The sequence below is a fragment of the Schistocerca gregaria genome, chromosome 5, assembly GCF_023897955.1.
Source record: "Schistocerca gregaria isolate iqSchGreg1 chromosome 5, iqSchGreg1.2, whole genome shotgun sequence".
Classification (NCBI taxonomy): Eukaryota; Metazoa; Arthropoda; class Insecta; order Orthoptera; family Acrididae; genus Schistocerca; species Schistocerca gregaria.
The window spans coordinates 670,734,948-670,760,948 of NC_064924.1; the positions used below are offsets into that span (position 1 = coordinate 670,734,948).

At 43.0% G+C, this 26,001-nt stretch overlaps 1 protein-coding gene across 13 annotated transcripts in view; it reads left to right on the plus strand.

Annotated features, from left to right (window-relative positions):
- LOC126272091 (voltage-dependent L-type calcium channel subunit beta-1) overlaps positions 1-26,001 on the plus strand; it is a 2,208,268-nt gene that overhangs the window by 1,576,963 nt on the left and 605,304 nt on the right. The window contains exon 1 of one of the 13 annotated variants that reach the window (XM_049974663.1): positions 12,467-12,586. The exons of 11 other annotated variants lie outside the window; for them this stretch is intronic. In XM_049974663.1, coding sequence (XP_049830620.1) covers positions 12,494-12,586 — 93 coding nt within the window. In that variant the 5' untranslated portion in view covers positions 12,467-12,493. Of the gene's footprint in view, positions 1-12,466; positions 12,587-26,001 lie in introns of those variants that run through there. One more of the 13 variants, XM_049974667.1, reaches the window with a different exon arrangement.

Sequence of the window (26,001 nt, forward strand, 5' to 3'; positions counted from 1 at the left end):
CGGTAGGTTAAAGTCGCCTCCGACTAATATTGCATGCTATGCGTATTTTCGCGCTACTGAGCGTAGACTTTCTCTCAGTGATTCTAAAACAGTCACGGCGGAATTGGGTGACCGGTGAAAACGATCCGATAATTAACTGAGTTTACCTAAGCCTGTTACTCGCGTCCAGGTAACTCAGTTTCGACCTCGATACACATGATATTTTTGTCGACTGCAATGAACTCTCCCCCTCCTATAGCATCTAAAATGCTCGTCGGCACACGTTCCATACGTCGCTAAATATTTCGCAGTTTTCTGCTTCAATTCCGAGAATCATTTGAGGGCGACCTTTACTGGGGGGCAGTAAATTCAGTAACTTTGTTACGAATACTTCGACAGGTTATCGTTAAAATTTTGACAGTCGACGTGTCTTTACTTTGTAGGCGATCTGATTTCGTTGTCTGCCTATCGACTGCCGAGCGTTCATCAGAGGTCGTCTTAAGTATCGGTTAGTCTTAAAAGAAAAAAAAAATCACGAGGACTCCTCAAGTACTCCATGTTCTTCTTACGATGAGATGGTTCACATTTCCACTTAGATGGAAGGTATTCTCGCCAGTAAACATCAGACGTGAAAGAAGATTGTTGTCTTCCATCTCGACACCCGGAGTTCATCCGCAAAACTCTACATGTCGTTGTAATCACCATCACGAAGGACTTGCAGCAGTTAAATCCTGGGTCGTTTGAAATACCAATGTTTATGTAAAACACAACTAACTGAAACATGAAGAATGGCTGACTCTCGTCTGACACGTGTGCTGACTTCTGTGGACAGTGTGTTAAATGTCTTGAACGAGCACACGTGGTCTACCTGTGGATTCCTTCTTGAAACAGCTGGTGCCATCGTCGAATGCTTTGAGCTGTAGGACGTGCACTGCTGTACTCTTCATGCAAAATGACACGGCACAACTTCAGCTTCTGAAACAAGGAACACAAAGCGGCTTTTTTCGCTGTGTCGTCGCAGTCTCGACTCGGCGCACGTTCGGTAAGGCCGCTGCGGACAACCACGCGAACGAGCAACGTAAAACTGGCATCCAAGTAAGTCTTTAGTTCCGATACGTATGTAAAAGTTGCTGTTTTCATTCATGAAAAAAACAGAGTTCTGTGCAGGCGAATGAATTATTTTCGAAGCACTCTGTACTTTATGCAAGAGATTGGCATTTACAATCGAGATCCAGATCAGCAGAATGTTTCAACAGGTCACATTGAAAAATTGCATTAATCTGAACTCCCTGACACTGTCGCTTTTGTTTCACACAGGCCTTCGTACCGTCGATGTACTACGGGCAGCTAGCGGTTGACCCAACGGTATCGAGGAACAAGATGATGGGCTGAAATGCTCTTCTGGCCATACTGATCTAGAACTCTCGCGGATTTCCTTAAGTTCTTCGGACTGAGGTCTCATTGACTGGAGTAGAACTGTCTTCAGTGATGATTCCCACTTCGAAGTGAGCCACCATGGTCAAAGACGACGTGTCTGGAGACGCCCTGCAATGCGTTGTCACATCAACTTGACTTCGTCCGCAGAAGTCAGCACACGTGTCAGACGAGAGTCAGCCATTCTTCATGTATCAGTTAGTTGTGTTTTGCATAAACGTTGGTATTTCAAACGACACAGGATCTAACGGCTGCAAGTCCTTCGTGATGGTGATTACAACAACATGTAGAGTTTTGCGAATGAACTCCGGGTGTCGAGATGGAAGACAATCTTCTTTCACGTTTGATGTTTACTAGCGAGAATACATTCCATCTAAGTGGAAATGTGAGCCATCACATCGTAAGAAGAACATGGAGTACTTGAGGAGTCCTCATGTTTTTTTTTTTTTTTTCTTTTAAGGCTAACCGATACTTGAGACGTCCTCTAATAAACCATAAGTGATGGTCCCGGGTGCCATTACTTTTCATAGTAGGACTCCTTTGGTTGACATCCGCTGTATCCTCACAGCACAGCGGTACGTCAACGATATTCTACGCTCCATTCTCTTACCCTTCGTTGCCATCCGCCCATTACATTTTAGCAAGATAATGCCCTCCCCCTCACGGCGAGAGCTTGTCTTTGTGTTTCCCAAACCCATCTTTCGCCAGCAAGATCGCCGGACCTCTCCCCAGTTGAGAACATTTGGAAGATTGTGCGCAGGGCCCTCCAACCGTGTCGGGATTCTTTACGATATAACGCTCCAGTTGGACAGAATTTTCCACGACATCCCTCAGGAGGACACCCATCAACTCTGCCAGTCAATGCCAAACCGAATAACTCCTTGCATAATGGCAAGAGGTGGGCAAACGCGTTATGAACTTGCTCAATTTGTTAAACTCTTTTATCTTGAATAAACCATCAATTTTTTCTGAAATTGTATTCATCTGTTTGTATGTACATGCACAACATATCTACTGATTTCCGCCCCACTCCGATATATCCTTCGTGCTACACCTTTCTTTCCTTTCCTTGTTTTCTTGTGTACTTAGAGTATACATAAACTTCACTTTATTTGGTTTCTTAGTATGTTACGCATTAAGAAGATAGGAAAATAAGGAAGATTTTAGATTTATCGAGTGACACCACCGATGCTGCCCAGGAGGGAGTGCTTCAGAAGACATTGAGCCCCTGGCTCCTCGGAAACCACTGCCCGATTTCCTACTACTCCCCATCCGAGGGCGACGACCTCAGCAGTACTCAGTACTTCTATCCCACAGATGGCGTTGTCCTGCATCTATCTTACGTTCTATTTTAGATCTACTCTACGCTGCATCGTGTACTGTCTTCTGTTTCTAAATTCGTCTTACACTCTGTCCAGTGTATCACCAGTCACGTTTAATTACGATCCTATTTATAGTTTTGCCAGCTGCATTTTTGTTCTTTAGAACTCTACCATTTGTGTTTTTATGAACATATTCTGTCTTGTATAATAAATGATCAGTATTGTTCCATGCCCATTAATACTGGACTCATCTGCTTCATTAGATAGCAATTCTGATGCATCAGCTAGAGCATATTAGTGCCTTACATTTAGTTCTTATTCTCTGGTATATCTTCGACTTCTCTTGTACCGCTGTCTGCTGAGAGCCTGCCACTACTACTGCATTGTCCAAGAAGCCATTCGACAGAGATTGGTTGACGATGATTACGATGCCGGTGATAGAATTATTTGAGCGCACGACAGTGAGGTATTTAGCACCCATAGTATATTCTGGAGAGGCAAATGTGGTCTAAATGAGCAAAAGCGGTGAAAACTGTAGAATAAAAAGATAAAATAATTTATAAAACTGCTCTTGTGGAACATACATACATACAGCAAAATAAAAAACTACAAAAGCTCGTTATCTGCCATTTCTTAAAAGATGGATGAAAGTAAAGAGTGAAATTGTAAAAGGGTACGTGCGGCTTGCTGATGACTGAACAAAAAATGATGCGGCGGCCGCTCTGTAGCACACGGAAACCTCCAGCGTAACAGATTACGTTGCTACCGGAATAGCTCAGAAAATTTTAAAACGCTTACCACACTCGTCTCGTTACAAGTTAACTCAGAGGGATGGTTCCCATTTAAATTTCACTCTCGCCATAATATAAAATTATATCTTTTGAAATGCGATGTATGGAAGTACACATTCCACAAGCTCCATAAACTGCACCAACAAGCCTTGGGTCATATGGCTATGACATATACAGAGATGGGTCAGCGCCACTTCGTACCGTCTCTGTATCCTGAAGCAGGATCGTCACGGGCGGACAGTTGGTTTCATAGTCTGCAGCTTGGAGCCACTGTACCTCCCAAAGTGGTACGAGATTCTGGCTTAGCATCGATCAAACATCTGGCACGGGGACAGCAGGCGCTGCTGCCGTGTGCCCCTCCTCGTTTCCCTGGTACCCATCACAATACTGCTTTCTTTTCCTGGTCTTCGAGTTGCGTCTGGGACTCCCGAAACAAATGGAGTGACAGAGATTGGAAGAAAGGAAGGAAGATTAGGTCTTAGTGTCACAGAGACTCTGAGCTCATTAGAGACGGAGCACAAGCTCGGATGGTTTCAAGGGTGGGGAAGCAAATCAGCGGTACTCTGTCAAAGGAACCATCCCAGTAGTTGCCTGGAAAGATTTAGGAAAATAATTGAAAACCTAAATTTAGATGGCCGGACGTGGATACGAACTGTCGTCCTTCCGAATGGGAGTCCAGTGTGCTAACCACTGCGCCCCTCTCGGTAACAGAGGCTGGAGTGTATGAAACAACTAACTGACGAAGTTGGTTGCACTTCCTATTTTTAGATTTGCTGCTGATCTCAATGCTGGGCCATAAACAAGTGGCAGCATGCAATTCCATTTAACGAATCATCATCGATATGGGCTTGGGCCCGTCAACACCGACACTGGACTGTTGATGGCTGGATACACTTTGCCTGGCCGGACTAGTTTCGTTTCAAACTGTATCGAGTGCATGGACTTATAGGGGTATGGTGACAACCTCATGAATACATGGGCCCTGCATGTCAGCAGAGGACTATTCAAGCTGGTGGATACTCTGTAATGGTGTGGGGCGTGTCAAGTTGGATAGATATAGGACCTCTGACACGTTTAGATACTACTCTCAGAGATGACACGTACAGATCACCTGTATCCATTCATGTCCATTATGCATTCCGAGGAACTTGGGCAATTCCGGCAAGACAATGGAACACCCCGAACGTCCGGAATTGCTACAGAGTGGCTCCATAAACTCTCTTCTGAGCTTGAACACATCCGCTGCCACCAAACACCCAGACATGAACATTACTGAGCATATCTGGGATGCCTTGCAACGTGCTGTTCAGAAGAGACCTCCAGCCCCTCGTACTCTTACGGATTTATGGAGAGCCCTGCAGGATTCACGGTGTCAGTTCCCTCCAGCACTACTCCAGACATAAGTCGAGTCCACGCCGCGTCGTGTTGCGTCACTTCCGCGTGCTCGCAGGGGCCCTACACGATATTAGGCCGGTGTACCAGTTTCTTTGGCTCTTCAGTGTATAACGGTTACACAATAGATACGTGTCACAAGTCTGAACTCTCGCTGGTTGCTGTATAGCGCCCCGGCGTGCTTTCTTGTGATTATATTCAAGCTTTTTGTGCCGTTGCAGCGTCTAAGAAATTTACGAATGGTGCTCACCTTTGTATTTGCACCTATAATCGGTTCACACGAAAGCTTACAACACTGATGCCTATATTTACAATGGGTTTACATTCTCGGAAATCAAAGGTAATAGCCATATTACAAAGATCGTAGTACTACATCGTCATAAGCAAATGAAGGAATGTTTATTTCTCTTTTCGTTCATCTTCCTCCAAAACCTTTTCATTTTGGCAGAATGTGTTTTTTCCCTCTCATCTGACACCAGTTCTTCTTAAGTTTGTGTTAGCTTCCTGGAAACCTTTGAATTTTTTTACTTAGAGTTGGCACTTGTCTCTGTTCAGTAAGGTTTTCTGTCTAATCTGCTTTTTAAAGTCATTTTTTGTCTTGCTCCCCACTTATTTCCTTTGTCTGTTTTCGTGTTTGGATGTTTTTTGTTAATCGGCCTTCCTTCATCCTCTCTCGACGTCCGTAGAGTGTAGCACGTCTTTTCCTGATCTCGTCTGTTATTTTAGGATAGAATGAGTATATTTCCTTATTTGGTCTTAAAACCCAATTGCCATCTTTGTTCTTTCTTGGACCTAACATTTTTCGTAGGATTCTTCTTTCTGGTGTTTGCAAATCTCGTAATGTCTCTTTGCATCCGCGTACTAGTACTGTTATGACCCATATCGGAATTCGTATTTTACGACTATTCTGTAATGCTTGAATTAAACATTTTCAGAAAATCATTTTTTTATTATGCAGATTACTTACTTTTAAGTATGCCCTGTCATTTCTTCAGTCCTGATTTTAACTGCTTCTTTTTCTCCTTACATGTTTATATTTTAATCCAGATATTTAAAGTTGTATGTTTTCTAGATGTTTCCAACGGTCTTGCCTTAGTGGTAACCCCGGCTTCCGTCAGATCACCGAAGTTAAGAGCTGTCGGGCTGGGCTAGCACTTGGATGGGTGACCATCCGGTCTGCCGAGCGCTGTTGGCAAGCGGGCTGCACTCAGCCCTTGTGAGGCAAACTGAGGAGCTACTTGAGTAAGAAGTTGAGGCTTTGGTCTCGGACGACATGCACCTCCATATCCGCATCCAGTGACGTGTATGATCTGAGGATGACACGGCGGCCGGGCGATACCGTTGGGCCTTCATGGCCTGTTCGGGAGGAGTATAGTTTAGTTTGTTTTGTACACATTGTCATACGTAGTTTTTAAAATTGTAGGTGAGGTACTTTCACTGGTCATGTACTGTGTCTTTTAAAGCGGTATTTTTTAAAATATATTTCGTACAAAATATTTAATATCATTAATATTGTAGGATCACTTCAAAATGACAGGGTAGCTGTAACGACACTTGTCGTATACAAATAACACGTTAATAAAGTAGATGTGTAGTAGAATTTTGGAAAAATATATACTACGTCTTTCACCAAACTGATGTATGCCTAGGTCCCGTCAGAAATGAAACTTTTGAAATCACTAACAAGAGAGTTCGAATAACGAACGAATAGACGTTTTCCAAAAATCTTACAGGAAGTTTGCGCTCTTTGAGAGAAGTAAACACAGTCCAAAAAATATTTATCCAATACATGAGTTTTCGTTTAAGATGTGCAGTTAGAGAAAATCTGTCAGAGTGAAGTACTACAAGGATATATATTTGTTTATTAATCAGTGAAAAGGAGAATACAAAGAGGAAACAGTGTTTTATATTTACATAAACATAGCTGAACACCCAATCCAAAGACTGACAATTTAGGGTGCAAAATATGTATTCATTTGGAACACTGAAAATGACACTCGAAACATTGAGTGTTATAGTTAGTACTTAGTAGTCCTTCCTTTCGTCCTTATAATCTCATGCATTTTCCTAGGCATGGATTTCATCAGAGACTCTATTCTTTGCATTGTAATTTTACGCTTTCCTTCTAATAGAGCGTTCTTTACATCATTGCTACTGGATATCTGATGTTTTCTCATGTTTTGTTGAGTACTTTCCACAAATTCTCCATTGGATCCTTGTTAGGACAGATAGCTATGTGTTTTGGATCTTTATCTTGTGTGAAAGTATATCCCCAGAAAGATCCATTTTATTGACACTTCTTAACATATATGATTTTAGGATGTTTATGTAAGTCTTGTGGTCCATGAAAACCATTAACAAAACACAAATTTCCGACATAATTTGTACTCGAGCAACCCCAAAAAGTACTGAACCTCCTCCATGTTTAACTGAGCCTGTTATATTTCTCTGCTCAAGTTCACATTTCTTTATTCTCCATAGTGTTGGCTGCATATTTGACTTAAACACCTCGGATCACTCTCGTCAGTAAATACAACCTTCTTCTAGAAATCAAACCCATAGGTTTTATGTTCTCTTGCAAATTCAACTCGCTTCTTTCTTTTGACTTTACTGAAATACGGTTTTCTACGGATTGTTCGGACTCCACATCCAGCTTCATAAAGCACATTTCTCATAGTCTATACTCAAACAGGCTTTCCTGTATGCATTAGAACTTAAGTAGCAAGTTTTGTAGTGATTCGTTTTTTTAGTTTTCTTGACTTTTCTAACGAGCTGTTGTTTTTTCATGTCTGTTTTTTCCTTTTTCGAAACAACCTTATGCAGATTTTTCTTTGGACTTTCGTAGTTTCGGCAGCGGCCTTTCCGCAGTGGGTACTCCAGTCCCCGTGAGATAACCGAAGTTAAGCGACGTCGGGCGTGTCCGGCACTTGGGTGGGTGACCACCCAGGCCGCCAAGCGCTGTTTCCATTTTTCGGGGTGCACTCAGCCTCGTGATGCCAATTGAGGAGCTACTCTCCCGAACAGTAGCGGCTCCGGTCAAAGAAAATCATCATAACGACCGGGAAAGCGGTGTGCTCACCACACGCCCCTCCTATCCGCATCATCAGCTGAGGATGACACGGCGGTCGGATGGTTCGATGGGTCACTTGTGCTCTGCAGACGGAGTGCTTGAGTGTTTTTTGTAGTCTCGCGATGTTTTCGATCCACATTATTCAAATACCACTCAACGGGCTATGAAAATGGAGAGGCAACTATCCACTGCAGTGGATGAAACACAGCTGCATAATATGGTATAAATGCGTGGTGTCTTTCCTTTCGGACGGATGGCATACGGAATCCACTGCTGCGGCACGTATTACGTAAACTGAAGGCGGAGGAGGGAGAAAGGAAAGAAATTACTGATGTCAGCTGCATCGGAATTTTATGTGGAATCAGCGGCGGTGAGTAAAAATATGTGCCAAACCAGGACTCGAATATGGGATCTTCTGCCTAGTAAGCAGGTAATTCCAGGTTCGAGACCTGGTGAGGCACACATTTTTCTCATCACTGCTGATTTTGCGTAAATTCTCAGTGCAGCTGATATCGACAATTCCTTCCCTTTCCTTTCCTTTCTCCACCCTTCACCTTAAATTTACACAGCCGGATAAGGAAAGGAAGAGGGGTGTGTGTCGCTGAGATCCCATACCTAGGATCTTGTTTACTAGATGAAAAGTTGTTGGAGACCATTTGATACGTGATTTAAAATATCGTGTTTTTTTAACCTAGTCTGGGATTCGAACCTGAGCCAGCTGCTCACTAGACAGATGCACTAATCCCTACGCCGTGATGGCACAGTGGCTTTGCAGAACTGTACGAGCTATCCTAGCATGCCCTCTTCTTCAACCCAAATTCCCATTTAGACGTCAGCCCACTGTTTGTGTTTTTGGGGGGGAATATCAAGTGGGTTGAGACGTGAATGGGAATTTGGATTGAGGTGGTGGGAGTGTACATTACGGTAGTGTGTGCAGTTGTGGAAAGTCAGTATGCCAGGATTGGGTAGTGGTTAGTGCATTTGTTTAGTGAGCAGCAGACCCGAGTGAATCCCAGTCTTGGTGCATTCATTCATCGCTTCAGTTTACATATATACATCATATGTGTTTGAGACTTGAAAAAGTCTCTGGAATCATATAGCTTCATTTCATTAAAGCACCTATACCTGGTTTCAGGCAGGGACCACCGATCGTTCGATGCTGAGGTGATATTCCAATACAGCTGGAAAGGTTCTGTACTACTGGAATGAGATTTTCAGCCTTCAGTGAAGTGTGCGCCGATATGAAACTTCCTGGCAGATTAAAAGTGTGTGCCGGACCGAGACTGGAACTCGGGACCTTTGCCTTTCGGAGGCAAGTACTCCACCAACTGAGCTACCCATGCAGGACTCACGACCTGTCCTCACATGTTCAATTCTGCCAGTACCTCGTCTCCGACCTTCCAAACCTCACAGAAGCTCTTCTGCGAACTTTGCAGAACTAGCACTCCTGGAAGAAGGATATTGCTGAGACATGGCTTAGCCACAGCCTGGGGAATGTTTCCAGAGTGAGAGCTTCTGTGAAGCTTGGAAGGTCGGAGACGCGGTACTGGCAGAATTGAAGCTGTGAGGACGGGTCGTGAGTCGTGCTTGGGTAGCTGAGTTGGTAGAGCACTTGCCCGCGAAAGGCAAAGGTCCCGAGTTCGATTCTCGGTCCGGCACACAGTTTTCATCTGTCAGGAAGTTTCTGCAACGCTGTATGAGTTTAAAAGGGTGTAGAAAGTGAGGTGAGGTGTGAATGGGACACACTATTGAGGAGAGAGAGTATAGTGTGCAAAGCTGCTGTGTAAGGGTGGCGTAGTTGTTAACGCATCTGCCTAGCCAGCTGGAAACCTGGGTTCGAGTCCCAACCTCGGTACAAATATTCATTTATCGCTCCAATCTACATACGTACATCATAGATGTTGTTGTTGTGGTCTTCAGTCCTGAGACTGGTTTGATGCACCTCTCCATGTTACTCTACCCTGTGCAAGCTTCTTCATCTCCCAGTAACTACTGCAGCCTCCTGAATCTGCTTAGTGTATTCATCTCTTGGTCTCCCTCTACGATTTTTACCCTCCATGTTGCCCTCCAATACTAAATTGGTGATCCCTTGATGCATCAGAACATGTCCTACCAACCGATCCCTTCTTCTAGTCAAGTTGTGCCACAAACTTCTCTTGTCCCCAATCCTATTCAGTACTTCCTCATTAGTTATGTGATCTACCCATCTAATCTTCAGCATTCTTCTGTAGCACCACATTTCGAAAGCTTCTATTCTCTTCTTGTCCAAACTATTTATCATCCATGTTTCACTTCCATACATGGCTACACTCCATACAAATACTTTCAGAAATGACTTCCTGACACTTAAATCTATACTCGATGTTAACAAATTTCTCTTCTTCAGAATCGCTTTCCTTGCCATTGCCAGTCTACATTTTATATCCTCTCTACTTCGACCATCATCAGTTATTTTGCTCCCCAAATAGCAAAACTCCTTTACTACTTTAAGTGTCTCATTTCCTAATCTAATTCCCTCAGCATCACGCGACTTAATTCGACTACATTCCGTTATCCTCGATTTGCTTTTGTTGATGTTGATCTTATACCCTCCTTTCAAGATACTGTCCATTCCGTTCAACTGCTTTTCCAAGTCCTTTGCTGTCTCTGACAGATTTACAATGTCATCGGCGAACCTCAAAGTTTTTATTTCTTCTCCCTGGATTTTAATACCTACTCCAAATTTTTCTTTTGTTTCCTTCACTGCTTGCTCAATGTACAGATTGAATAGCATCGGGGAGAGGCTACAACCCTGTCTCACTCCCTTCCCAACCACTGCTTCCCTTTCATGTCCCTCGACTCTTATAATTGCCATCTGGTTTCTGTACAAATTGTAAATAGCTTTTCGCTCCCTCTTTTTTAACCCTGCCGCATTCAGAATTTGAAAGAGAGTATTCTAGTCAACATTCTCAAAAGCGTTCTCTACGTCTACAAATGCTAGATGTCTGGGAGTCGAAAGCGTCTCTGGAATCGTGTAGTTTCATTTGAACGAGGATTTATTCGCTAATTGAGCATGATATGAACCCAAATAGCTATTTGTTTCTAATTAAAGATATTAACCGATGTAGGGAAATAGTTATTGTCGATTACTTACAACGGAACCTCCCCATCGCACCCCCCTCAGATTTAGTTATAAGTTGGCACAGTGGATAGGCCTTGAAAAACTGAACACAGTTCAGTCGAGAAAACAGGAAGAAGTTGTGTGGTACTATGAAAAAAATAAACAAAATAGACAAAGTGAGTAGTCCATGGGCAAGACATGCAACATCAAAGATATTTAAACTCAGGAGCGCCGTGGTCCCTCGGTTAGCTTGAGCAGCTGCCGAACGAGGGGTCTTTGTTTCAAGCCTTCCCTCGAGCGAAAATTTTATTTTCGCAAAGTTATGATCTGTCCGTTCGTTCATTGACGTCTCTGTTCACTGTAATAAGTTTAGTGTCTGTGTTCTGCGACCGCACGGCAAAACCGTGCGATTAGTAGACGAAAGGACGTGCCTCTCCAATGGGAGCCGAAAACATTTGATCGCAAGGTCATAGGTCAACCGATTCCTCCACAGGAAAACACGTCTGATATATTCTATACGACACTGGTGACGGCATGTGTGTCACATGACAGGAATATGTTGTCGACCCACCTAACTTGTACACTTGGCGAATGGGTAAAAAGATTTTTCTACCTTGCCCGATTTAAGTTTTCTTGTGCATGTGATTATCATAAATAAAATAAAATAAATTAAACTTTTTATTCGATGGAAGACTTTAACCAAGGACCTCTCGTTCAGCAGTTGCTCACGCTAACCACGGGACCACGGCGCTCCTGAGCTCACATTGTCCTTAATGTTGCTTATCTTGCCCGTGGACTACTCAGTTTGTATATTTTGCTTATTTTTTCATAGTTTCACAAACTTCTTCCTGTTTTCTCGATTGATGTGTGTTCAGTTTTTCAAAGCCTATCCACTGCGCCAACTTGTAAGTAAATCTGAGGGGGGTGCGATGGGGAGGTTCCCTTGTTAGCTACATTTTTTATAATTGTGCTTGTTATATTGTATGGGCTATGGTCTGACGGATACTGTCTGGAGTGACCGTAGCGAGTTTAGTGACCTGCGAGGTGTCGTGATCGGGGAGGGGGAGGGGGGGGTGTGGGAGACACACCCCCGGCTCCGGTTCGGAAAGGCAGCACGGCGAGCGCCGGCTCGGGTCGCGGTCGATAGCCGGGCATGCGCGGCGCGGCGCGGCGGCGTTGCGCGGTCAGCTGGCGGCGTCGGCGGCGGCGTCGGCGGCGGCAGTCGGGCCAGTGCAGAGCAGGGAGCGGCGCGGCCGTGCCACGCTGCGCTGCGCCACGCCGCCCGGAGCGCCGCAGCCCCGCCGCCACGACGCCGGCCCCGGGCCCGGCGGTGGCGCGCGCCGCCCCCGGGCTCCCGTCCTGACGCCGCCGCCGCCGGCGCCGCCGCCGCCGCCGCCGCCGGCCCATGGTGCAGCGCCGCCCCGCCACGGCGCCGACATGTCGTAACATGATAGGCTACGGCCAGTGCAACCAGGGGTACAACAAGCTCTTCACTCAGGTACTCCGCCCCCGCCGCCGCCACCGTCACCACTCCAGCTGCCTGCCTGCCTGCCTGCCTGCCTGTCTGCCTGCTGGCACGCCTCCTCTCTCTCTCTCTCTCTCTCTCTCTCTCTCTCTCTCGCACGCACACACACATCTTCTACCCTCCCCTGGACTGCGTACAAAGTGCTAGGCATCTCCACCCGACAAACGTCAATCTACCACGTCCGTAAACACGGCCACGTGATCCACGTTACTATGTGTCACGTGCCGTTCAGTCACCTTTCTCCCGCTACCCCTTGAAACCTACATCCCAACCATCTATTAGATCCATTACGTCAGTTACTCTAAGTGAGAACACTGCTTCTGCATAATCCGCGAGATTTTTATTTACGCTCTACGCGTTTCTCCGGTTGCACCTTCATCTCCAGGATCCCGTAACTTATTTATTCTGGCTTCTATTCTTAAAATGACGCACTCGCTATTTCGGGCAACGGTGTCTGAGTTGGACAGCAAATTACGTTCCAGCTTGGACTAATGATAATAAACCGGCCTACCCACAACAACGGTCAAGGCGACACAAATAATACTTGCATAAAATACTTGTATGATGTCAATCACCCAGGTACAAACCTGCTTCGTAGCCCGCTATTTCATCCACTGTCGCCTGTGTTGAAACGACTACATCATTTAGCCTCGATGAAAATTTCGCGTTTTCTATACCAGTTACGAGATTTTCTTTCACTCATTACGCATTTCTACGGCGGCACCATCGTAGACCGAGAGGTATTTTTATTATTTTTCCTCACTGTTCTTACCAGGAAGCGCTGGGAGCTTTCTTTGCAACAGCGAGTTAGGTGGCCAGGATATCACATTACCGTGTGCACCGCTAAAAATAAACTGTCATTGCTGTGATGGTTTCGGGTGACCTACGTCTAGGTCACAAGCGCCCGCAAATATTTTACGTGGACGAGTGCATTTAAAATTACAATAATAGAATCTTTCGTTAAAATAACACTAGTAGACGTAAGAGTAAATGATTTTCAAGTAAAGATCCTATAATAAGAAAAAAGCCATTAACTGATGCCGATTGAACCCTAAGAAACAAGGAAAGTAACCGGCCTTCCTGACAAACAACCTCAATGTTTAAAGAGTCTGTACTAATCAAAAGGTAAAAATATTAAAAAATTAAGTAGAGAAATGAAACTTGGTTAAATTTTTCCTCTAATGCCTGTGGCTGGCTAGCCGTTGCTATAAAAAACAGGAAATAGTCTCTCTCTTCTATCCTAGTAAAAGACCTATGCCCTAGTATTTTAGGGAATATTCCCGTAACCCCACAGAATTTTAAAATCCTTGTCACACTCGCCCAAGCGTCGTCTAAGACAGAGGACAAGCCAGTAGGCACTTCTAGGGCTTGTCTTATGTCAGCAGATAAAGTACAGTTAACTAAAACGTGTCGCACTTCGTGTGCGACATTGTAAGGACTGCACATTAGCTACTCCTCTCGCTGGAGGAGAACCCACGAGTCAGGGGAGGGTCTCCTATGCAGGCATGTTAACCACGGCGCTAATGAGTGTGACGCAAACAATACTTCTACACAAGAAGTACTTACAGTGCAAGAACTACGGGATCTGTTCTGATGCTTTTTCGCTACACGCTGACTAATATTCGAAAATCCTCATCAAATGGCAGAACTTCTCTTGTATTTCCAGTACATATAAGACGCAGCATAATTTACTAGCAGATGCTAGAAGTCGCCAATGCCTGCCACTAAGAGCTCTCGTTTAAAAACTGCTTTCCATCTGACGATGACATCGTAGCCGTGACTGCCGCATATATTGCAATATTTTCAACCTACACTCTACTGATTGTAGGGAGTATGTCATATCCCTTAACCTCTTCTTTACAATAACACGTCTGACTACTTTATTACAACTCCTCATCACATTCTAGCTACTCTTTAATTGTTGTTCAAAGTTTACTTTCCGCTTTCTGCTGACTTTATTCTTGCACAAGAACTCTGTGCTCCAATGGCTGACACAGAAAGTATCACATTCTTCTTCTCCGAACGTTGTGTGGCCGTCTTTGAGGCGTAATGAAAACATGATTGAATAAATAAACGTAAATAAACGATAAAATCTACTTGCAAGACGGGGAAGCATCATCCAATTGAAAACAACCCTGTTTACTTGGAGTCGAAATAAAATCATAACCGCCATTTTATTTCTTGGCGTTTGACGTATTTGAGGACTTTATTTTTATTTTCAGTTGCAGTAGGATCTAGAAGAGCATGAATTTGATGTTTGCGTGCACCATTGTTCTGGATTTTTGTGCGGTCGTCCTTTATATCCCTCCTCGAACCAGTGAAAACAGCAAAGTTCTTTGTTTGGATGGTAACCTAGTTTGTGGCCGAAATCGTATTTTTATACTATGGGGTTTCTCTCTTCCATACCATTAACTACAAACTCACTCACTTTCTCTCTCTCTCTCTCTCTCTCTCTCTCTCTCTCTCTCTCTCTCTCTCTCTCTCTCTCTCTCTCTCTCTGTTTCTTTCTTTCTTTCTTTCTCCCCCTCCCTTCCCTCCGTCCACGATATTTTGACCTCAACTGGAAAAATTAGTACAAAGATATTATATTGCTGTCGAAGGAACACGTATGCTTCCATTAATAAGGCTTACATAATTTGCATTGCTTCTATATGTAATTCCACTATAAGAAAAACGTTTGAAAAGAAATGGTCACTTATTCCCCTTGAAAACGGCTGAACTAAATTCCGGGACAACAGACAGGCATACATCAAATCTTTATCGATAGGGAAGATTTTCTTATTTTGAATCTACTATTTAAGACGTTCAACATATTTTATGATGCATAAAAGTAAATACGTTTATTTACAAAAGTACTTTAAAATCTTAAGCAGCAGACACCAGGCAGCTAGAACCTAACTAAAACATTCTTAGATGACTGATGGAGCTGGAAGCGGTAGGAGCAGCCGTCCACTCTTGTACGACTTGCTGCCATCTGCATGCTGAGGCTGAGTCTCTTGTCGCTGTACACAGTCCGCGGTACCTGCAGTCAGCATAACTGAAGCGGATGCTTCAGCGCCCCTCCGCTTATACCTCTTCCAACAACAGTCGACTACTGTAACTGCAAACGCAACCAAGCGATCTGCGCTGCTAAATGGTGTGTGCTTCTCGGTAATTTACTTCCAATGGATTTTGCTGTAAATTAGTCTGCACTGTCTACTGTATTTCTTTGTCGTTGTGTAACATATCCCCACACGGTTTACACACCAATCGTAACTGCCCCTTTATCCTTAACTACCTACTAATTTGTATATAGTTTGGACTTGTTCTGTAACGGACATCAGGCATCATATTAACTAGCAGAGACTTAGAAAAAAGTAGCATATATCTCACGACCACATAATCAAATGGCCGGTTTCACCCTTTGAGTGCTGTTACCAGAACCTATCATTACTATTGTTACATACGTAATTCGCCTTTTATCGCACCTGAAATTAATTCCGGACAGTTGTTTAGAAGTTCTACCGTTCAGAATGCAATACACAGCTTGCTACAAATGACGCAAATGGTTCAAATGGCTCTGAGCACTATGGGACTCAACTGCTGTGGGCATTAGTCCCCTAGAACTTAGAACTACTTAAACCTAACTAACCTAAGGACATCACACACATCCATGCCCGAGGCAGGATTCGAACCTGCGACCGCAGCGGTCCCGCGGTTCCGGACTGAGCTCCTAGAATCGCTAGACCACCGCGGCCGGCCGCAAATGGTAAGCGACTGGATGAAGATTCATGCAGATATGATTACGAAGACCTCTGATGATCGGACACGATCATAAACCTGATTACTATGTGTGAAAGCGATATTAAACAACTCACCACGCTGAGTCGTGCTAAACAGCCCCTTACGTTCTTACTGAACTGCGCTTTATCTGATGCGCTACCGTTTCATTCTTTCCATATTGTCCGTTTCTTCTGTTGAAATGCAACACAAGTAAACCAGTAGCCAATTATAGAAACCTGTGAATTATGTCTCGAAAATGCTTACAATACGGCATGAGACTCGTTTATGCACTGTATATTTCTAAATCAATATTGTTCCGTTAACTTGTCATTAGATGACGGGTCACAAGAAACTATTCACAAGGGGTTGGCTACTGCGCTGCCCCTCTATCCTTATCCCGTCAGCTGTCAGCTCATTGACGTTCACGTTCTGTTCCTGGTTTGCGTAATCGGTGCTTGGCCTCTACATGCAGTGGTAGCGAAGCTGCTATGACGGCTTACCCGCAGCAGTAAACATTGCCACGTGACCACCGATACTGAAACCCACTCGCTTGTACGTCAGTTACCCGGCAACCCTGTAGCGCAGTGTACCTTCAATGGTTTACACGGTATACATCACTTAACATTCAATAACTACTCCGTTTGGTTCGTGTAACGCGTCTATGTAAATTGTATTCTCTTAAAACAGTCAAGCGAATCTACGCTCACTTACAAACCTCACGGATTTCAGTTTATCTGGTCTGCTGATGAAGCAGGAGACATGGACAGTGAGTAGCCTTAATACTTGGACACTAGGATATATTGCAGCATCGTACCTTTAGTTTTAACAAAACAGACAGAAAAGCTCGACTAAATATTATATTAACTTATATGTCTTGAAACAACAGCATAAACTTTAGCAACATAACTTACAAAACTTCTTTAATAATGTGTTTTAAATAGAACTCGGTCCTATATTCACATTACTTTAATATTCGGACACTTTCCAGAACTAAATATTTCAAGCAATTTTTTGTAAAAGGTATGTTTCAATATCTTATCTGTAATCCAGTCTGTTGCATTTCTTCTTTCAAACGCTGAGACATACTGCTATTATATATATATAATTTTCAAACTAGTCTGTGCATAGACTGTCCCTTTCTTCTTTTAATCGATACTTCGAAGTTTCTTTAGAAGAAGTTGCCCTTTTTTGAAACATCAATCTAATTCTCCCCACACATTCTCCCTAGGGTTGAGGCCTTGTGATTGTGGTGGTGGTTATAAGACTTTTGGGCAATACTACAATAAATAATCAACAATGCGAGCCTCATGTTTCTGGTGATTGTACTCGCAATACTCAGACGTGTTTCACAACCTCATTTTTCTCAGCACTTCTCAGTAAATTGTTTAGCATGCTCGGATACACATTTGTCTATAATATTGTCGATGAACACCAATTCGTCCGGTCCCAATGTGGATCTACAGTCGGAGACAAGAACGCTGCCACCTCTTTGCTGTACAGTCGCCTTAACATTTGTTACCTTAAATTCTTCATTCTTCCGCCACACCATTCTTCGTTCATCCGAGCGAAAAATATTACATTTACTTTCGTAGGTAAAAATGTGGTTCCACAATGCTTCTTCCTTCGTAACAAACTCGTCCGCAAAGTCCAATCTTCACTTTCGATTCTGTTCATTCAAATACGGATTTTTCGTAACCTATCTTCCATTGTAGCAACCATCTTTCAATGCTCCGCGAATCGTTTGAAGATGTACCTTCCTTCCTGTCTCGTTTGGAATTTCACTTGCTACTCTGGGTGCTCTGAGTGTAGGATGCTTATTTATTTTTGGAATTAGATCCATCTTGTCACGTGGTATGCAACTCCTTTGGTTGGCCCTTTTGAGGTACAGAGTCTTTAAGGCCCTCGTTTTGGAATCGTCTGATATCTGCTACTGTACTCTTACTCGTGTTGACCATGACAGCAATTTGTCAATTTGATTTACATTTCACATTATGAAAAATCACAAGTTGTCGTACATCAAACCTAGTATCAGTTTTGCGTGGCGTTGTACTGTCTTGATAGTCGATCACTCTTATAAATAAAGGCTGTCTTCCATCTCCAAGTATACAACTTGGCCATAACGATAAGACTACTGCTACACTGCCAACTGTCCGAATATTAAATTAACGTGAAAATCGAAAAGTGTTTCCTTTAAATCATATTATTTAACAATTGTTGTAAGTTGAGTAACAACATTCATACTATTCTTTACTGGACGTCTACCTTAATATAATACTTTGGTTATTTATTTTTGTTTAATACACTTGTGATGCTACAAAGCACAAAAAAAAATCTCGCAGGTTCGAATATTACTGTTACTATCTGTAGCTTAAGATGATATTAATACGTTATACTGGAAGTTCATCAGGTGCACTATATGCTGTTTTTATACTACACCCTTACACCGCTAGGGCAGACGTAACATAGAAAGTATCTGCATTTAAGCGTAAATTACCGATTCACGTTAACCACTTTCTTACAATTTTATGACTCTTTGGTTAAATCTTTGCTTTATGACATTAGATGCAAACTCCAGCACAAAAACTGTCAGAATGAAAGCAAATTCTATAATCATTCATTCTCCCTTACATTATTACCAACTTTATCTGCCCATGCAGGGACAGCTTAAGACCGTATTTTCATTGTAGGTAATAAATTCTGAAAATATGAATAGCCATACGCTTGAAGAAAAGCGTCTAACATTCTGATATTTCAAGACCACCTTGACAGCGGGTATTGAACGAATTTTCTTAAATCCCTGGCGTATTTTCCCTGTTTAAACATAAAACGTAATAATGGATCCTACTTTACAGACCAGATGCATGTCAGTAGTGTTCTAAGTGCAGAAATGTAGTCTTGTTACACACAGGCATTTTAGAAAGTTTTTTTTCGTTGCATATGGCTTTGACTGAAATCTGAACTGGATTGAAAGTGAATGCAACCATTATCACAGTAATTATGAAACAGGCTTCCGAAATACTGTAACACTGCTCGTTTTTTGTGAATTTGTTTCTTGCCATGACGCGTTTCCGGATTACGCCATCATCTGATGACCGTAGTGTAAAACTGTACAACAAGATTTTGACATACAAGTCGTGTATCGTCAATTGCAGCTTAGGTCATCATCAGATGACGGAATGACGGAATAATCCCGTCGTGACAAGAAACAAATTCACAAAAAACAGTGAATAGTTTTGAACAATTTTACAGCATTTTTAACGTCTGTTTCATAATTTATCGCACTGATACACCCGACTGCATTTATAACCGCCAAGTAAGCATCTAACTGTTGCGGACAGCTAATATGGGTGTTCTGATAGTTGTTCTTCCTCCACGGAGGAGCGACAAATTAGAGGCTGTTTTTGTGCGTATCACATTTACGTCTTTGCCTTGCATTGCTGGGTGTGTTTCCCCTTGCAACGTAACATGCACTCTACCCGCCCCTCCGCGCCACGTGCCACGGAGGCAGGCCGCAGTGTGCTTCTGGCGCCGGCAGGGCTGTGTTGCGGCTCGCCCCTGCTTACTGCCACTGGGCCCTGTGCCACGGCGGCGCGCTCCACCGACGGGCCGCCACTGTAACCGCCTCACGGACTGTCACGTCCCGTTGCCTCTGGCACCAGCGCCCGGTCGAAAAACATTGCTATATTTTATGTTTAACTAACAACTAGTCGCATTTTAATTTTTTTTATTAGGCTACATGTGAAGAATATAATAATTCCAATCCCAAAGAGAGCAGATGTTGACAGATGCGAAAATACCGAACAATCAGTTTAATAAATCACAGCTTCAAAATACTAACGCCAATTCTTTGCAGACGAATGGAAAAACTGGTAGAAGCCGACCTCGGGGAAGATCAGTTTGCATTCCGTAGCAATATTCGAACACGTGAGGCAATACTAACCTTACGACTTATTTTAGAAGAAAGATTAAGGAAAGGCAAACGTACGTTTCTAGCATTTGTAGACTTAGAGAAAGCTTTTGACAATGTTGACTGGAATACTCTCTTTCAAATTCTAAAGGTGGCAGCGGTAAAATACAGGGAGCGAAAGGCTATTTACAATTTGTCCAGAAACCAGGTGGCAGTTATAGGAGTCGAGGGACATGAAGGGCAAGCAGTGGTTGGGAAGGGAGTGAGACAGGGTTGTAGCCTCTCCCCGATGCTATTCAATTTGTATATTGAGCAAGCAGTAAAGGAAACAAAGGAAAACTTCGGAGTAGGTATTAAAATTATTAGGTATTAAAATCCAGAGACAGCAAAGGACTTGGAAGAGCAGTTGAACGGAATGGACAGTGTCTTGAAAGGAGGGTATAAGATCAACATCAACAAAAGCAAAACGAGGATAATGGAATGTAGTCGAAGTAAGTTGGGCGATGCTGAGGGAATTAGATTAGGAAATGAGAGATTTAAAGTAGTAAAGGAGTTTCGCTATTTGGGGAGCAAAATAACTGATGATGGTCGAAGTAGAGAGGATATAAAATGTAGACTGGCAATGGCAAGGAAAGCGTTTCTGAAGAAGAGAAATTTGTTAACATCGAGTATAGATTTAAGTGTCAGGAAGTCGTTTCTGAAAGTATTTGTGTGGAGTGTAGCGATGTATGGAAGTGAAACATGGATAATAAATAGTTTGGACATGAAGAGAATAGAAGCTTTCAAAATGTGGTGCTACAGAAGAACGCTAAAGATTAGATGGGTAGATCACATAAGTAATGAGGAGGTATTGAATAGAATTGAGGAGAAGAGGTGTTTGTGGAACAACTTGAAAAGGAGGAGGGATCGGTTGGTAGAACATGTTCTGAGGCATCAAGGAATCACAAAAAATTTAGCATTGGAGGGTAGCGTGGAGGGTAAAAATCGTAGAGGGAGACCAAGAGATGAACACACTAAGCAGATTCAGAAGGATGTAGGCTACAGTAGGTACTGGGAGATGCAGAAGCTTGCACAGGATAGAGTAGCATGGAGAGCTGCATCAAACCAGTCTCAGGACTGAAGATCACAAAAATAACAGACTACATGTTTTGGGAAAGGTGACGAAAACAGGGATTAGCGACCACAAGACAGTTGCTGCTAGGCTGAATACCGTAAGTCCTACAACCATCAAAAAGAAACGCAAAGTATATCTATTTTAAAACTGATAAAAATGCTCTTAATGCCTTTTTAAGAGAGAGTCTTCACTCCTTCCGATCTGATCATGTAAGTGAAGAAAAGTTGTGGAATGTTTTCAAAGATATAGTATCTACAGCAATTGAGAAATATATACCACATAAAATAAGTGATGGTACTGATCCCCCATGGTACTCAAAACGGGTCAGATCGTTGTTGAAGAAGCAACGAAAAACGCATGCCAAATTTAGAAGAACGCACAATACCCAATATTGGCCAAGTTTTACACAAGTTCGCGTACTCCAATGCGAGATGCTGTTAATAATTTCCACAACGAAATTCTGTCTCGAAATCTGGCAGAAAACCCAAAGAGATTCAGGTCATACACAAAGCACAACAGTGGCAAGACACAATCAATACCTTGACTGCGCGATAACAACGGTGAAGTCACTGATGACAGTGCCACTAAATGGCTCTGAGCACTATGGGACTCAACTGCTGTGGTCATCAGTCCCATAGAACTTAGAACTACTTAAACCTAACTAACCTAAGGACATCACACACATCCATGCCCGAGGCAGGATTCGAACCTGCGACCGTAGCAGTCGCACGGTTCCGGACTGCGCGCCTAGAACCGCGAGACCACCGCGGCCGGCACAGTGCCACTAAAGCAGAGTTATTAAATACTGTTTTGCGAAACTCCTTCACCAAAAAAAAACGATGTAAATATTCCTGAATTCCAATCAAGAACAAATGCCCAGATGAGAAACTTTGAAGTAGATATCCTCGGTGTAACGAAGCAGCTTAAATCTCTTAATGAAGGCAATGCCTCCGGTCCAGATTGTATAACAGTCACGTTCCTCTCAGAGTATGCTGATAAAGTAGCTCTATATTAAGCAATTAAATACAACCACTCGCTCACGGAAATATACGTACCTAAAGATTTGAAAATTGCTCAAGTAACACCAATACCCAAAAAGGGAAGTAGGAGTAATTCGCTGAATTACAGGCCTATATCACTAACGTCGATTTGCAGTAAGGTTTTAGAACATATACTGTATTCGAACATTATGAATTTCCTCGAAGAAAACGATTCATTGACAGATAGTCAGCACGGATTCAGAAAATATCGTTCTCGTGAAACACAACTAGCTCTTTATACTCATGAAGTAATAAGTGCTATCAACAGGGGATGTCAAATTGATTCCATATCTTTAGATATCCAGAAGGTTTTCGACACCTTTCCTCACAAGCGTCTTCTAATCAAACTGCGTGCCTACGGAGTATCGCCTCAGTTGTGCGACTGGATTCGTCATTTCCTGCCAGAAAGGTCACAGTTCGTAGGAATAGACGGAAAGTCATAGAGTAAGACAGAAGTAATATCCGGCGTTCCCCAAGGAAGTGTTATAGGCCCTCTATTGTTCCTGATGTATTATTAACGACATAGGAGACAATCTGAGTAGTCGCCTTAGATGCTCTCATTTACCATCTTGTAAAGTCGTCAGGTGATCAAACCGACTTGCAAAATGCTTTACATAAGATATCTGTATGTTGCGAAAAGTGGCAGTTGACCCTGTATAAAGAAAAGTGCGAAGTTATTCACATCAGTACTAAAAGAAATCAGCTAAATTTCGATTACGCGATAAGTCACACAAATCTGAGCGTTGTAAATTCAGCTAAATACTTAGGGATTACAATTCCAAATCACCTAAATTGGATCGATGGCATAGATAATATTGTGCGTAGAGCAAACCAAAGACTGCGATTCATTGGCAGAACACTTAGAAGGTGCAACAGGTCTACCAAAGAGACTGCTTACACTATGCTTGTCCGCCCTGTTCTGTAGCATTGCTGTGAGGTGTGGGATCCGCATCAGGTGGGACTGACGGATGACATCGAAAAAGTACAAATAAGGGCAGCTCGTTTTGTATTTTCGCGAGATAGGGGAGGTATAGTCACAGACACGATACGCCAACTGGAGTGGCAATCATTAAAACAAAGGCGTTTTCGTTGCGACGGGATCTTCTCATGAAATTTAAGTCACCAGTTTTCTCTTCCGATTGCGAAAACCTTCTGTTAGCACCCACCTAGATAGCGAGAAATGATCATCACCATAAAATAAGAGATATCAGGGTTCGCACGGAAAAATTTAAGTGCTCGTTTCTCCCGCGTGCCGTTCGAGAGTGGAATGGTAGAGAGAGAGAGAGAGAGAGAGAGAGAGAGAGAGAGAGAGAGAGAGAGAGAGAGAGAGACAGAAAGACAGACAGCATGAAGGTGATTAATTGAACCCGCTGCCAGGCACTTTATTGTGAATAGCAGAGTAATCACGTAGATGTAGATGTATCCGTTCTTCAGGCATTTATGTGTGAGCATTCCAATTGACGCTGGTGGCATGTAGTGGTCGTATATTTGTAGTCAGTCCTTGTTACGAAGACCGTATTCACGTAAGCGTTAAGGGGCCCTCACACGTTCAGTGCTATTGCAATATATTGACAGTGCGCTAACACACTGACCGTCTGAGTTTGAGCACTGACGTATTGTCAGCATCGCAAGTATTGACAGAGCAGTATTGATGGGCTCAAAAATATTCTCCGGTTTGACAATATTTGCCGTTCAGTTGTGTACCGTGTTTCGCGAAACAGCTTCAGGGCGCTACCGTGAGTCACGGAACTATTGTTTACATTTGCCCTTCCTTACCTATCAGTCTTGAATCCAGATAGAAAGTTAGGTAGAGAAATGAACACCCACGTAATGTTGCAGATTACTGAATGATGCAGGAGTAATTCTTATCTATGGAAACGAATGCCACCAAGTTAGCTGGATAGGAAAAAAACCCTTGATGGGCATCAGCAGTTATCAGACATTTATCGCTTGAAATATCTGGAAGCGAAAATAGATATGAGAAGGTAAATGAATACATTGATAACACATTTCCGCAAGGAGCAGAAAAAAGCGGATTATAGAAGCGCTCAGGTTCCAGAACGTCAGACATTTATCCACAGGAGCGGTGGATAAACAACGAGCTCGGTTTTCGATTTTTTTCCCCATATCATCGCAGGTATTTTGTCGTATAGCTTCTATTAAATTATCTTTCGGGTCAGTAGTTCGGATTTCCGTCAACAGATTCACACGTGAAACGCCATTCCTGTTTTAATCACTCACGAACCAATTTCTTCTATTTCATTGTTTTCGGTTGTTTGTTTTTGCCAGCCAATGCTGATATTGTTACGGAACATCTCCTGGTTCGACACGTAATCTTCATGAAACCGTACCACCAACTGACAATGATTATTATTGACGATGTGAAGGTCACTAAAATATATTGACCGTTTGACATTATATTGTTGACAGCATTAATGAGAGTAAATATTGAACGTGTGAGGGTCCCTTTATGATGTAGTTTGTCAGCTACATAAACAGATAACGTATACTCTCGATAGTTCAGAGCACCTCAGAAAAAGTTTGGGTAGTTGAGAGTTAGATCTAACAAAAGATCCATTTATCAAGATGGAACCACGAAATAAGAGCATTCGGTACAAAAAAATGTTCAGTGGCCTCCAGCATTTCTGAACAAGGCCATTTTCTATTGTGACCGTCTACTTTAGTCACAATCATGTGTAATCACAACGTTCTTACTGACGATTTTATCTCTTATGGAGTCACCGATAGCATCGGCTCTTCTTCTTCTCCTGCTCCCTAGATGGAGCACCTTGCCTGCCTTTCTTCCTTTGTCTCCCTTTCTTCTGTTTGTTCCTTAGATTTGTTGACCTTTGGAAGACGTTGGGGTTTTCTTCCCCAGGGTTCTTCACGGTAGGCTATCTCTGATCTACAAAAAAAAATGGTTCAAATGGCTCTGAGCACTATGGGACTCAACTGCTGTGGTCATTAGTCCCCTAGAACTTAGAACTACTTAAACCTAACTAACCTAAGGACATCACACACATCCATGCCCGAGGCAGGATTCGAACCTGCGACCGTAGCAGTCGCACGGTTCCGGACTGCGCGCCTAGAACCGCGAGACCACCGCGGCCGGCTCTGATCTACACTCATATAGACCTGTCTGTTCGAGGAAAACGTGGCTGAGTTCTAGGGGACTGATGACCATAGATTTTAAGTCCCATAGTGCTCAGAGCCATTTGAGCCATTTGGAAACGTGGCTGACGACCTATTAGCTGGGTCCTTTTAGTCATCCACCCAAACAGCCTGCTTTCCACAGAATCGTAAAAATGTACGAAATCACCAAACGACACATTACTAAACAGCTAACTCAGGGAGCTGTCCACGGTCCCAGTCTCAAGTTTCCTCTTAGGGGACCACACTCTATCTAACCCATGTTAATTTAGTCAAGTATTTGACCCATTTCTGAATAAACTATTTGATACAGGACTTAATATATTTACTGTATGTTACATCATGCTAATAGTCAACTGTACTAAAATCTACTTTATTCATTTTATAGTTTTTAAGAAATACTTTTTTAAAATTT